This window comes from Pteronotus mesoamericanus, unplaced genomic scaffold, assembly GCF_021234165.1.
Source record: "Pteronotus mesoamericanus isolate MK-2021 breed Mesoamerican mustached bat unplaced genomic scaffold, CSHL_Meso_final scaffold_167, whole genome shotgun sequence".
NCBI classification, from domain to species: Eukaryota; Metazoa; Chordata; class Mammalia; order Chiroptera; family Mormoopidae; genus Pteronotus; species Pteronotus mesoamericanus.
The window spans coordinates 3,661,778-3,674,735 of NW_026555308.1; the positions used below are offsets into that span (position 1 = coordinate 3,661,778).

Below are 12,958 nucleotides of genomic sequence, written 5' to 3' on the forward strand. Positions count from 1 at the left end.
TAGATGGTGAAGCTGAGGCCCAGGAAGAATAAGTGACTTGCCCAGGGCTATGTTGGCAGAGCAGGGATTTCATATCAGCTTTGCCAGACTCTGAAGTTGGAGCTGTTTTTCACTGTGCTGGTCGGCCAGAGGCAGGGGCACAGAGCTGGGGGAAGATGGTCAAAGATGGGTATGTTTATGACATCATGGGCCTGGCCCTGGGCTGGGAAGGTGGGTCAGAATGGAGGGCAGAGTCTGGTTTGGAGTTTGACTCTGGCTTTAGGGCAGAAGATTCTGGTCATCAAGGCATGCCCTCCAAGGTCTCCACGATTCCCCAGGGCCTGGGATCTCACACTGTTACTTAAAAAAGAACCATTCTTGCCCTTGCTTGTGTGGCTCACTTGGGCATCATCCTGCGAGCCAAAAAGTTGCAGGTTTGATTACTGGTCAGGGCACATGCCTGGGTTGAGGTTCTGTCCCAGTTGACAGAACTGCAGACCAGATGCATCGCGTTCAGGTGCCTATGAAAAGGCAACCAATTGATGTTTCTCTCCCTCTCTCTCTCCCTCCTTTCCCCTCTCTTTAAATCTTTAAGAAAAAAAAAAAAAAGAACCATTCTCTTATTGAGACAGCCCCCCAAAAATCATTTACAAAACTTTTTTTCCTCCAAAGCACACCTTTTCATTAAAAGCAATGTCCACCTTTATTTAATATATGCTCTAGTACACAGGCGTGTGCTGGGGGACTGCTGAGCATTTGGGGAATCCCAGGGGCCCGGGGTATGCCTGTGCTCAGTAGTCCTCTGTGGAATTGCTGTGGACCTGCTGGCAACCCTTTGAGGGCCCAGGGGGACCCGGGGAGCTGGTGGGTGTCGGGGCCAGGTTCACCCAGCCGGGCCCACGGGGCAGCACGTGGCTTTCGTTGAGTCTGCAGACACGGTAGTTCTCATAGTGGACATTGTGGGTGATATCCTTCAGGTCCTGGAGGTGGGAGCTGGGAGATGGATGGCAGGTCAGCTTGGGCTGACCGCTGCAACCCTCAGGCCCACCACAGCCCGTGGGCTCCCTGCACCCTCACCGGATGAGCAGGTCTCTCAGGAGGGGGAACTCACAGTGTGCCATGTTCTCCACTGAAAGACAGGACAAATAAGTGCCTGCTATATGCTGCACAGCACCTGGTATCTGCTATCACCCTTTCCCTATCTTATCCCACATCCCGTGCTTCATTCATTGCTGTGTCCCCAGTGCCTGGTACAAGTGGCTCTTAAAAATAGTTGTTAAATCAATGAATCCACTAATCATTTATTGTTATATACTTAATAGTGACTACATTATCATATCTATATTATGCCATATATATACCATATTTATACATTATATACCTTTATATACATTAAAGGACCCAAAAAAAATACATAATATATATTATATTCTATTTTAAATAATTATATTGATAAATCAGGGCTCCGGCTTTGGCTACGGCTCCTTTACCTTCTAGTCTTATTCTCAGCAGGGCCCTCCTCTGCTCCCTCAGGTAGCGCCCCCTCTCCCACCCCACATATTTCCTACATTGTGCTTCTCCCATTGTCTTGCCAGCTCTATGAGGACAGGGACCCTGTTGGTCCTACTTTCACTGTCCCCTCCTTAGGAACTGCACATAGAATGCCCGGCACATAGTAGGCCCCTCAGTAAAGTCTGGTGCACAAATAAGTTGCCTTTTGGGTACTGGCCACTGTCCTAAGTGGTGACTCTGCCCCCTCCAACCACCCTGTGAGATTGCTGTTACCATCATGCCCATTTTACTGTGAGGAAACTGAGGCCCAGAGAGTCAATAACTTTCCTGAGGCCTCCCAGCTGCAAAGGGGAGCTTGATCTCAGGTCTCTCTGTTCCTTGGCTGTGGGCTTAGTTACTGGGATCGTATGATGGGTGCTAAGTATTCCAAAGACAGTAAGACGTACCCTGCTTTCCAACTCATTCTCACCTGTGTCCTCCCCAAATACCTGCACTGACCTTCAATGATGCCCCACTTCGTCTTCCGGCCCAACACACACTTCCCGTTCACCAGGTGTTCTCTGTCAGCCCCGACTACAGCAAAGGGAATCCGCTCCTTCAGGGAGGGGACAAGACCGGAGGGTTGGCTCCACCAGGCAGGTGGAGAGAGAAGACCCTAAGGGGATGCTGTCGTTTGTGGGGAGAGAAAGTGGTAGAAGGAGCACAAGATGCCTAATGAGTTAGAAGATGCAAAGTCAAGTCAGTGCCTCAGTTTCCTCACCTGTAGAGTGAGAGCTTTAATAGTAATGACACAGAACGTTGTGACTGTTTGGAAAGTGCTTAGCATTATTAAAAGTTAGCAGAGTAACCCTTGCAAACTGTGTCACTACTAATAGCCATGTTACTAAAATCTTGTTAACATCAATTTCTTACCTTACCCATGGAACACATGGAACAGGAACAGTGATCACATTCAGCGGTTACCATAACTTTGTAAACCTGGGGTTGGCCACCTATGGCTCTCAGGCCAACTCAACCTGCCTCCCATTTCCTTCTGTAAAGTTTATTGGCACACAGCCCTGTCCATTTAGTTAGACTTGTGTATGTGGTTTTCATGCAACCACAGCAGAGTTGAGTAATTATGACAAGAGACTACTTGGACCATACAGTCTAAAATACAGAGTGGTGCAAAAGTAGGTTTATAGTTCTTATGGAAAAGAATACAATACTCAATAAATAATAATACAACAATAAACTCTGTGTTTCTTGTACTCATAACTGTAAGCCTACTTTTCCCCATCCTGTATTTACCATCCCCTGGCCTCTCACAAAAATGTTTGCTAAACCCTTGGCCTTGCCTGGGTAGCTCAGCTGGCTGGAGCATTGTCCTGATATGCCAAGGTTGCAGGTTCAGTCCCTGGTTAGGGCACATACAAGAATCAACCAATGAACTCATCAATAAGTAGAACAACAAATCGATGTCTCCCTCTCTCCCCCTTTCTTCCTCTCTCTCTCTCTCTCTCAAATCAATAAATTAAAAAGAAAATGTTTGCTAAACGCTGTTGTAAATTCTAGTTGTTTACTTGCTCCTGGCCAGAAGTGGAGATTCAAACTTGTAAACGCCAAAGTGCTGTTTACGGGTCTGTTTTTATTTCTAGAATTAATTTATAACAGGGAGTAATATTGATGCTAATAGTAATAACCATTTGTTGCACATTTATTATGTACCAGCTGGTAGTAACTAAACACTCAATAAATGTTATGTTGGATGATTTATTGAGTTTTTAATTTGAGAATGTGTTCCTTGTATTCCCCCTAGCTCTGTTCCAGCTGTGGCCAGGCCTACGTTAGGACAGGATGCAGAGTTGGTGAAGGTCAGGTGCTTTGACTCTTTCACAGGAAATCCTGCTCATTGCTCCAGTGGGGAGGGGAAAGAGGGAAAATGTAGAGAAATTGGGTGCAAGATGGGAGGCAGGGCTTCCATCTACTGATGTGCAGTCTGTGTGCTGCAGGAAGACAACTGGTCATGAGGCAGTGTAGGGCTGAAATCAACGGTAGGGCTCCAGCTGTGAAGTAGCTGTTTCTTTTTTCTAATTCAAGCAAAAACACTGCGTAGGTTAGCAGGGCCCCTTGGGGAGGGGGTTGAGGCCTGGTATCTGTGGATGATGGCCCTCAGGCCTCACCCACGTGTTTGTTTTGCTGGCTCTAGATCGACTGACGTGGAATGCACCATAAGGCTAGCAGCGTGGGGGCTTGGAGTTGGAATTCAGTTAATTCAGGGAGTGAAGATGTGAGTTATTTCCTTCTTTGTTTTTTGTAACAGATTTTTTTGAAATATAAATCACATGCTATAAAGTTCACCCTTTGAGAGGTACAGTCCAGTGGTTTTTAGTATATTCACAAGATCGTGCAACCATTACCACAAATCTAATTCCAGAGATTTTCCATCACCACCCAAAAGAAACCCTCTGCCCTTTAGCAGTCACTCACTCTTCATCCTGACCCCCGCCACCGGGCAAACACTCATCTGCTTTCTGTCTCTATAGATTTGCCTTTTCTGGACATTTCATATAATGGAATCATTCAAATGTGGTTTTTTATGTCTGGCTTCTTTCACTGAGCATCATGTTTTCAAGGTTTATCTGTGTTGTAGCATCTATCAGAAATTCATTCTTTTTTATGGCTATAACATTACATTGTGTGAATAGACCACATTTTAAAAATCCATTCACAAGTTAATGGACGTTTGGATTGTTATGAATAATTCCATTATGAACATTTGTGCTCAAGTTTTTATGTGGACATAGGTTTTTATTTCTTTTGGGAGAGATATTACAGGGTCACGTGGCAACTTAGCGTTTAAACTTTTGAAGAACTGTCAGACTGTTTTCCAAAGTGACTGTACCATTTGACATTTCCACCAGCAATATGTGAAAGTGTCAGTTTCTCCACATCCTCATTAACACTTGTTACTGTCTGTCATTTTGATAATAGGCATCCTAGTGGGGATGAAGCATTTTGTGCTTTTGATTTGCGTTTCCCTTATGAGGTTGAGCATCTTTTCATATGCCCATTGGTCAGACTTATAAATTCTTTGGGGAAATGTCTATTCAAGATCTTTTGCCCATTTTTAAATTGGGTTGTATTTTATTATTGATTTGCAAGAGAGCTTTATATAATCAGGACACAGGTCCCTTACCAGATATAGCATTTGCAAATATTTTCTCTTATTCATGAATTGTTGATATATTTCTTGCTCATCTTAAGTTTTTAGATGATTTATGTCTGCTAGAAATATATGAATTTTCCCCTAGTTGTAATCTTCAGATGGAAAAGATGAATGGAGAGAAAATCACTCTTTGTCCCACTAACTTCCCTGCCCCCATTGCCTCCTACCCGGATCTTGCTGTTGAGGATCCTATCATTGATGTCCTCATCAAAGCACTTCTGTGGGTACACGTCGATGCAGTGAGTCCTCAGGTTGTGCTGGATCTGGAGACCACAGGCAGGTAACCTCAGCTCGACCTGTGCACTCTGCCGCCTCCCCGCCTGCACCGCCCCCAGCCTTCCCCCAGGCACACAGATCACCCTGCGCCTGAAGTTCTCTCGTTCCTCAATGGTCAAGCTGTCCGCCCGGGCGATCACGGGCACCACATTCACAGTCCGGCATAGCCGCTGCAGGAACTCAATGTCCAGGGGCCGCAAGCTGCTCAGGCAGGGCAGTGATGGTAAGCAGCAGTGGAAGCAGCAAGTGCGTGAGTGAGGGGGCGCCCAGCCCACAGCCCATGCCAGGAACCCCTTCTCCACCTCCTCCTGCTCCTCTCTGCCCCTGGCTGGCCCAGCCACCTCACCAGTGCCCAGTGGGCGGCACGAAGTATACACAGCAGTGCACCCGGGTGTCGGGGATGTGGCGCTGGCGGGTGATGAGGATCTCTTCCTGCAGGTACTGCTCATACTGTGCATTGATAAAGCTGAGGATGGGGTCCCAGCTGGGGCAGGAGATGGATCCGACCTCAGGACTGTGCCCAGGAGCCCCACCTGTCTCCCCAAGTTCTTTGGGTGGTCACCCCTGCTGATGACCAATTAACATGTTCACCGAGGGCAGAGGACCTTTGGTCTTGCACAACTTGAGGCGCTTGGGCACCGAAGTACACTCTCCACACTGACTCCTGCACCCTCTTTCCTTTGCATTATCAGAGAGGCACCCTTGCCATTCTCAAGTCGAGGCCTCAACTTCCTTGTCCATAAAATGGGAACAATAAGAACACCTCTGGGTTGGGGGAAGTGAGCATTAAACAAGAGACATTGCTCTTGTCCTAGTTCAAACCACCGTGGACTTTTGCCTGATTGTGGCAAGGATTTCCTAACTCCACTCCCTGGGCCCCTTCCCTTTGTGGGCTGTTTTCAACAGCAGCCACGAAGATTCTTCCAAAAGCAGGAGTCAGATCGCATCCCTTTTCTGCTCAACTTCCAGGAACTGAACAAAAGCCAAAGTTCTTACATTGCCTTACAAAGCCCTATACCACCCTACCCTCTCCTCTCCTTTCTCTATTGCTCTTACCCTGATAGCCACAGCAGCCCACCAACCTCAGGGCCTTTGCACAAGACACCCTCAGCCTTGAACACTTGTTTCCCCATGCCCACATGGTTTATTCTCTCATCTCCTTGAAGTCTGCACCCAAATGCCACCTTTTCCTGGAGGTCTTTCTTGTTCACTCTGTTTAAAATGGCAACCCTTACAGGTCTGTACCCCTTTCACTCTCAAATGTCCTGTTTGGACGGTAGAGTTCAGGCTCAACTCTATATAACTGATTATTTTGTTCCTCTGTCCCTCGCCTGTGTGACAATGTAAATTCCACATAGGCTAGGATGTTCTTCTGTTTTGTTTGTTACTCTGTCCCCAATTCTAGAACAGAGCTTGCACATAGTAAGGGCTCAACGAAGTATCTTGTGCAGTGTCAGCTTCGCAAGTGCTAATGGAATATAGAGCTCTGCGCTTAGAAAGGCCCATGCTTGGCTGAATGTTCTGTTGTGGTGGTCTTACAATTCTTGATAATTTTTTAAAAAATAGCCCTAGCTGGTGTGGCTCAGTGGATTGAACACTGGCCTGCGAAATGAAGGGTTGGCGATTTGATTCCCAGTATAGGGCACATGCCTGGGTTGCAGGCCAGGTCCCCAGCAGGGGGCTTGTGAGATGCAACCACATGTTGATGATTCTCTCCCTCTTTTTCTCCCTCTCTTCTCCTCTCTAAAAATAAATAAATAAATAAATAAAAATATTTAAAAGATATATTTTTTGATTATGCTATTACAGTTGTCCCAATTTTTCCCCCTTTACCTGTTTCTGCTCAGTATTCCCCTTCCCTCCAGCAATTTCCCCCTACTTAGTTCATGTCCACAGGTTGTGCATATAAGTTTTTTGGCTTCTCCATTTTCTATACTATTCTTGACATCTCCCTATTTTGTACCTACCAATTATGCTTTTCAATCACTGCACCTTTTCTCCCATTCTCCCCCTTTCCTCTCCCAGTTGACAACCCTCCAAATGATCTCCATATCTATGATTCTGTTCCTGTTCTTGTTTGCTCAGTTTTTTTTTTTTTTAGGTTCAGTTGTTGATAGTTGTGAATTTGTTGCTCTTTTAATGTTCATAGATTTGATATTCCTCTTTTTCTTTTTTAAAAAAAGATTTTATTTTTTTTATTGCAGGATGGCCTGCAACCCAGGCATGTGTCCTGACTGGGAGTCAAACCAGTAACCCTTTGGTTTGCAGGCCAGCGTTCAATCCACCGAGCCATACCAGCCAGGACGATTCTTCTCTCTTTTTAAATGTTTTATTTTTTTTATTTTTTAGAGAGAGAGCAAGGGAGGGAGAAAGAGGGGGAGAGAAACATTAATGTGTGATTACTTTTCACATGCCCCCCACAGGGGACCTGGCCTGCAACCCAGGCATGTGCCCTGACTGGTAATTGAACCAGCAACCCTTTGGTTAGCAGGCCGGCACTCAATCCACTGAGCCACACTAGCCAGGGCTGATTCTTCTTTTTCTGAAATGAACATTTCATGTAATATTGACTTGGTGATGATGAACTCCTTTAGCTTCATGTTGTCTAGGAAACACTTTATCTGCTCTTCCATTCTAAATGATAGCTTTGCTGGGTAGAGTAAAATAGGTTTTAAGTCCTTGCTTTTAATGACTTTGAATACTTCTTGCTAGTCCCTTCTTGCCTGCAAAGTTTCTTTTGAGAAATCAGCTGACAGTCTTATGGGAACTCCTCTGTAGGTGACTCTTTGCTTTTCTTTTGCTACTTTTAAGATTCTGTCTTTATCTTTACTCTTTGGCATTTTAATTATGATGTGTCTTGGTGTGGTCCTCTTTGGGTCCAACTTGTTTGGGACTCTCTCTGCTTCCTGGACTTGATGTCTATTTCCTTTGCTAAATTAGGGAAGTTTTATTTCATTATTTTTCAAATCAGTTTTCAATTTCTTGCTCTTTGTATTCTCTTTCTGGCACCCTTATCATTTGGATGTTGGTATGTTTAAAGTTGTCCCAGAGGTTCCTAAACCTACCCTAGTTTTTTTTTTTTTTTGTTAATTCTTTTTTCTTTCTGCTGTTCTGATTTAATGTTTTTTCCTTCCTTGTGTTCCAAATTGTTGATTTGATTCTCAGCTTCATTCTCTCCACTGCTGGTTCCCTGTAGATTTCACTTAGTGTAACCTTCGTTTCTTCCCTTATAGTTTTGCCATAATCAATGAGATCTTTGAGCATCCTGATCACCAGTGTTTTGAACTCTGCATCTGATAGGCTGGTTATCTCTTTTTTGTTTAGTTCTTTTTCTGTTTTTTTTTTTTTCCTTTTCTTTCATTTGGGCCATATTTCTTTATTTCTTTGTCTCCTCAATTCAGCAACCTCCCTGTATTTATTTTTGTGTATTAGGTAGAGTTGCTCTGACTCCCTGTCTTAGAAAAGGCACCTGTAAAATTGTGTGTGTAGGAGCCTTAGGTAATTCCAGGGCTGAGAAACCTGCTTCACTCCTTTGTGGTTTTGTGTCGGGGGAGGGCTTGGAGAGGGACAATGCAGCCGTCTGGCTTCTGGAGGTTTCCCTGGCACTCACCCCGATTCCAGTCACTTCACCCACTTCCCAAGTGCAACTGGCACCCTTCAAGGGTGAATCCCAGAGTGGGTGGGTTTGCATATGTTCTAAATCCATGCAGGCTCTTACACAGACACTCCTGAAAATTGGGCAGTTTCTTCTGCCACACCACCCCCCACTGGTTTTGGTGGCCAGAAGTTACGGGGATCTATCTTCCTGGCACTGGAGCCCTGGGCTGTGTGGTCTGTCATGTGGCTGGGATCGCTGGGTCCCAAAGTATCCCTCCTGATTTTTATCCACCACACACGAGTGTGAGACCGCCCGTTCTGCCGCCGCCATGTTTCCGTGCCATACTACATCTCCGTGCCTCTCTGCCCGGCTCTGTGACTCTGCCCCTCCTACCCGTCTGGATGAATGTGGCTTCTTTAAATCTTTGGTTGTTGGACTTCCATAGAGCTCAGTTTTCTGACAGTTCTGGTGGTTATTTGTTTTGAGATATAGTTGTAATTCTCTCTGTGGTTGTGCGAAGAGGCAAAACATGTCTGCCTACACCTTCATCTTGACTGGAAGTCCAATTCTTGATAATTTTTGAACAAGAGGTCCCACATTTTCAACACACTGGGTCCCACAAATTATGCAGCCCATGCTGGTTTTCTGTGTGTGTGTATGTGTGTGTGTGTGTGTGTGTGTGTGTCACTGAGAGACTTGAACAACTCTGCAAGGTGGGTGTCATCATTTCTAAGTTAGAAAGGAGAGTGAGGCTCAGAGAGCTTCTGTGACTAGTCCTAGGTTGAGCAGCTAGAAAGTGGTCTAACCCAGGGGTCCTGACTATGCAGTATGGGCTTCTAACCCCTGCTATGTCATAGCCTTTACTGAATGCTTACTGTGTGCCAGGCAGCAAGCTAAAACCTTTACACACTGATTCCCTTTGATCTTGGAGGGAGAGTTGCATACACTCATTATATAGACAAATAAACTGAGGCTCAAAGACACTTCAGCCAGGCTGTTCCAGGGCTCAGATGTTTCCTGGGGGCTGGAGGGGCAGGGACCGGGGCAACCAGGGCTTGGCCCTGCTCCAGAGGACCCACCACTTGTCATTGTTGATCTGGTCCCCAAAGCCAGGCGTGTCGGTCACAGTCAGCTTGAGCTTCACACCCTTCTCCTCGATGACTGTGGAGAGTGAGTGGATAGCTGAAGAGACTGTCCCGGCGCGGGGCAGGGTGAGGAGGAGGGTGAGGGCGGGGAGTCTCACTCACCATGGGTCACTGACTGCAGCTGCAGCGTCTGGGGCATGGGTCCGTGCCCCAGGCCCGGTGGGGTGGACTTCCACATCTTGGACTTGAACAGTGTGTTCACCATCGTGGACTTGCCCAGCCCACTCTGCCCTGGGAGTAACCACATGACAGCAATAACTGTGGACATTGTAGGCAGGGTTTCTCAAACCCTTAAATAAATCTTTTTAGACAGTAAACTGTTTTCTAAGGATAACATAAATATAGAAAAGTGCATACTACCTTAAGTGTCTACCTCAATGCTTACTCTTTTTCTTATTGAGGCAAAATACATTAAAGAATTAACCAGTAACCATTTAAAGTGAAAAATTCAGTAACATTTAGTACATTTGTAATGTTGTGCAACCAACACCTCTCTCTAGCCTCAAAACATTTTCATTACCCTCAATGAACGTATAAAGTAGTCATTTCCTGTTTCCTCCCCAGCCCCCAGCAATCACTAATCTACTTTATGTCTCTGTGGATTTACCTATTCTGTATATTTTATATAAAAGGAATCATGCAGTATTTGTCTTTTTTTGTGTTTTGCATCTTTCACTCAGCTTAATATTTTCAAAGTTCAACCATGTTTTACCATGTATCACCACTTCATTCTTTTTCATGGCTGAATAATATTCTATTGGATGGACAGGTCACTTTGTGGTTATCCATTCATCCACTGATGGGGAGTTCAACAAGTTTTACAAACTAAACAACCCAGGTATGCAGCACCAGATCATGAAACAGACCATTCAGCTCCCCACAAGCCCACGCATGCCCCATCTCAGTGACGATTGACCCAGTCCCCCAGGGACAGCCACTCTTCTGATTTCTATCAACAGGGTGCAGTTTTGCGCACCCTTGATTTAGGGAATCACCCAGCATGTGCTCTTTTGTGTCTGGATTCTCTTGCTACTTGGTGAGATTCACCCATCCTGTGTGTGGGGCGTGAGGTGCTTCTCCAACTCTGTGGACTATGTCCCCCAGTAGGAAACATCCTACTTTACAGCATAGGACACACCTTTGTGTGTATTACTTAAATTGCTCTTAGGGTTGTGCTGTCCAATACAGCAGCCATACCTGCTATTGCAATTGGCAATATGGCAGATCTGAATTGAGATGTACACTCAATCAAAAATACAAACCAGGTTTTGCAGACTTGGTATAACATAAAGAATATAAAAGGTCTCACAAATAATTTTCATATGGATTACATGTGGAGATGATAGCATTCTGGAACATATTGGGTTAAATCAAATAGGTGATTAAAACTAACTTCTCCTGTTTTACGTTTTAAAAGGTGGCTACTGGGAAATATAAAAATTACATATGTGGCTCATGTTACATTTCTATTATACCCTGCTGCCATAGAATAATACTCTTAACTGGTGATATACACTCTGATATTTTGGGTCCTCTGGTATCTAGTTTGTTTTGTTAAAAGTATAGTTTTGACCTACAAAATTAAGTGCACATATATAAAAAAGCAATTCCAGATAAACTGACACATGGAGAACTTACTAAACCCTAGGCACTGCACTAAGCCAAATGAAGAAACTGAGGCAGAAAGGGGTCAGGGACCGCGCCCAAGATCACCCACCGGTGGGCTGGTGAGTTTAGGGCTAGGACCAGTGTATGAGTATGGGTGTTCACCACTTCCTACCTCAGCCTCCCTTTTTATTGCTGTTTGGGTTTGGTTTGGGTTTCATGGGTGATTTCTGCCCTTTAACAATTCAGCATTTCCAAAATTTTCAACTACAACACCCCTGTGAGGTACTTCTATAGGCCCCCTTAACAGATGTGGAGACCGAGGCCCCAAGAGGTGAGGCAACATGCCCTGGCCCATTGGTCTGTCCTCTCCTGAGCCCCTGCCCCTCACTTACCCACCACCATGATGTTGAACTCAAAACCCATCTTTATGGCCTTGATCTTCAGTTGGTCCAGCACGGCCTCAATGCCCACGTAACCAAACATCTCGCAGGGCGGGGTCCTGGGGCTGGAGGGCCTTGATGAGCAGGGAGAGGGGGATCGCCTCAAGGGGTCCATTGAGTAGAGAGCACAACAATGCTTAGCATCTGGGTGAGGTGGGGAGAAGAGGGTCGCTGGAGCTCCAGAGGGAGACTACCTGAGTTCTCATTTTTGAACCCTGGCTCCTTAGTTCCGCTTCCAGACACTCCCACACACTATTCCCCCTAATCTATCTAACGCCCAAGCCCCCATGGCCCAAGGGGTTTGGTGAGAGGTGCCCTGGGGAGATGCCTCTGGAGGGAGACTGAACTCCCATCCCAATATGCACCAGTCCCAGGGATCCATTGCTCCCCTAGCCCAGCTCCACTCCTGACCCACCTATGGCCCAGGAAGACTCTCTTCTCAGATACTTCCTCAGCAAAGCCCAGGGGCCAGACCTGTGGGGGACAGAGAGAGAGAAGCAGCCTCGTGTGGCTCCTGGAGGCCCTGGGTTCCTGTGGGAACTTTAAGGGGTGTCCTGCCCTGGCAGATTCTGGTGTTTGTAGTGAGGGGGAGGGGAGAGGGTGACCGTTAACTGAAGAATCAGAGCCCTACCCGCTCCCTGTGACCCCAATGGGGAGATCCTCTACAACAGGGGGCGGAGGAGCCCGAGGGCAGAGACAGGTAAGCTGCTCCTCCTGGCCCTTTCAGGACACTACCCTGTAATCTTCACAGCCACCCTGGCCTAGTACTATAGATAGGAACCTGAGGTGCCAAGGGCAGCTTTGTTGCCCAAGGTCACCTAGCTGGTACAAGTGGCAGAGCTGGGCTTCGTTCAGCCAGTCTGCCTGGCTTCCAATTTTGTGCCCCTTAACCGCTCTGCCAGGGGATGCAAACTTATGACCTAGGGCCGGAAAGTAGAACATTCATGTATTTTCTTTGGTCTGTCCATTGCTGGCACCATAGTGTTTTAAACTGGCAGCATTGAAAAATCAAAGCATTAATTTAGCAAATATTTACCCTGTACTTAGTCTGAGCATGACTCTGTTCCAGGGGCCCTAGGAAGGGAACTTGTTTAATAATTATCATAGCCCTATGAAACAGGTGCTGTGACTATGCCCAGTGTATGGATAAGAGAGTCAAGGGGGTTGATCAAGGTCATACAGTAAGGAAGTG

The 12,958-nt window shown here is 46.0% G+C and overlaps 1 protein-coding gene across 1 annotated transcript; it reads right to left on the reverse strand.

The window, feature by feature from the left end:
- Positions 1-770: 770 nt before the first annotated feature.
- SEPTIN12 (septin 12) lies at positions 771-11,881 on the reverse strand. Its single transcript, XM_054589142.1, has 9 exons — positions 11,719-11,881; positions 9,821-9,949; positions 9,653-9,734; positions 5,322-5,459; positions 5,059-5,176; positions 4,867-4,962; positions 1,990-2,086; positions 1,057-1,108; positions 771-972 (listed from the first exon to the last, which is right to left on the reverse strand). Exons 1-9 carry the CDS (start codon positions 11,879-11,881, stop codon positions 771-773), a joined length of 1,077 nt encoding a protein of 358 aa, XP_054445117.1.
- Positions 11,882-12,958: the final 1,077 nt, after the last annotated feature.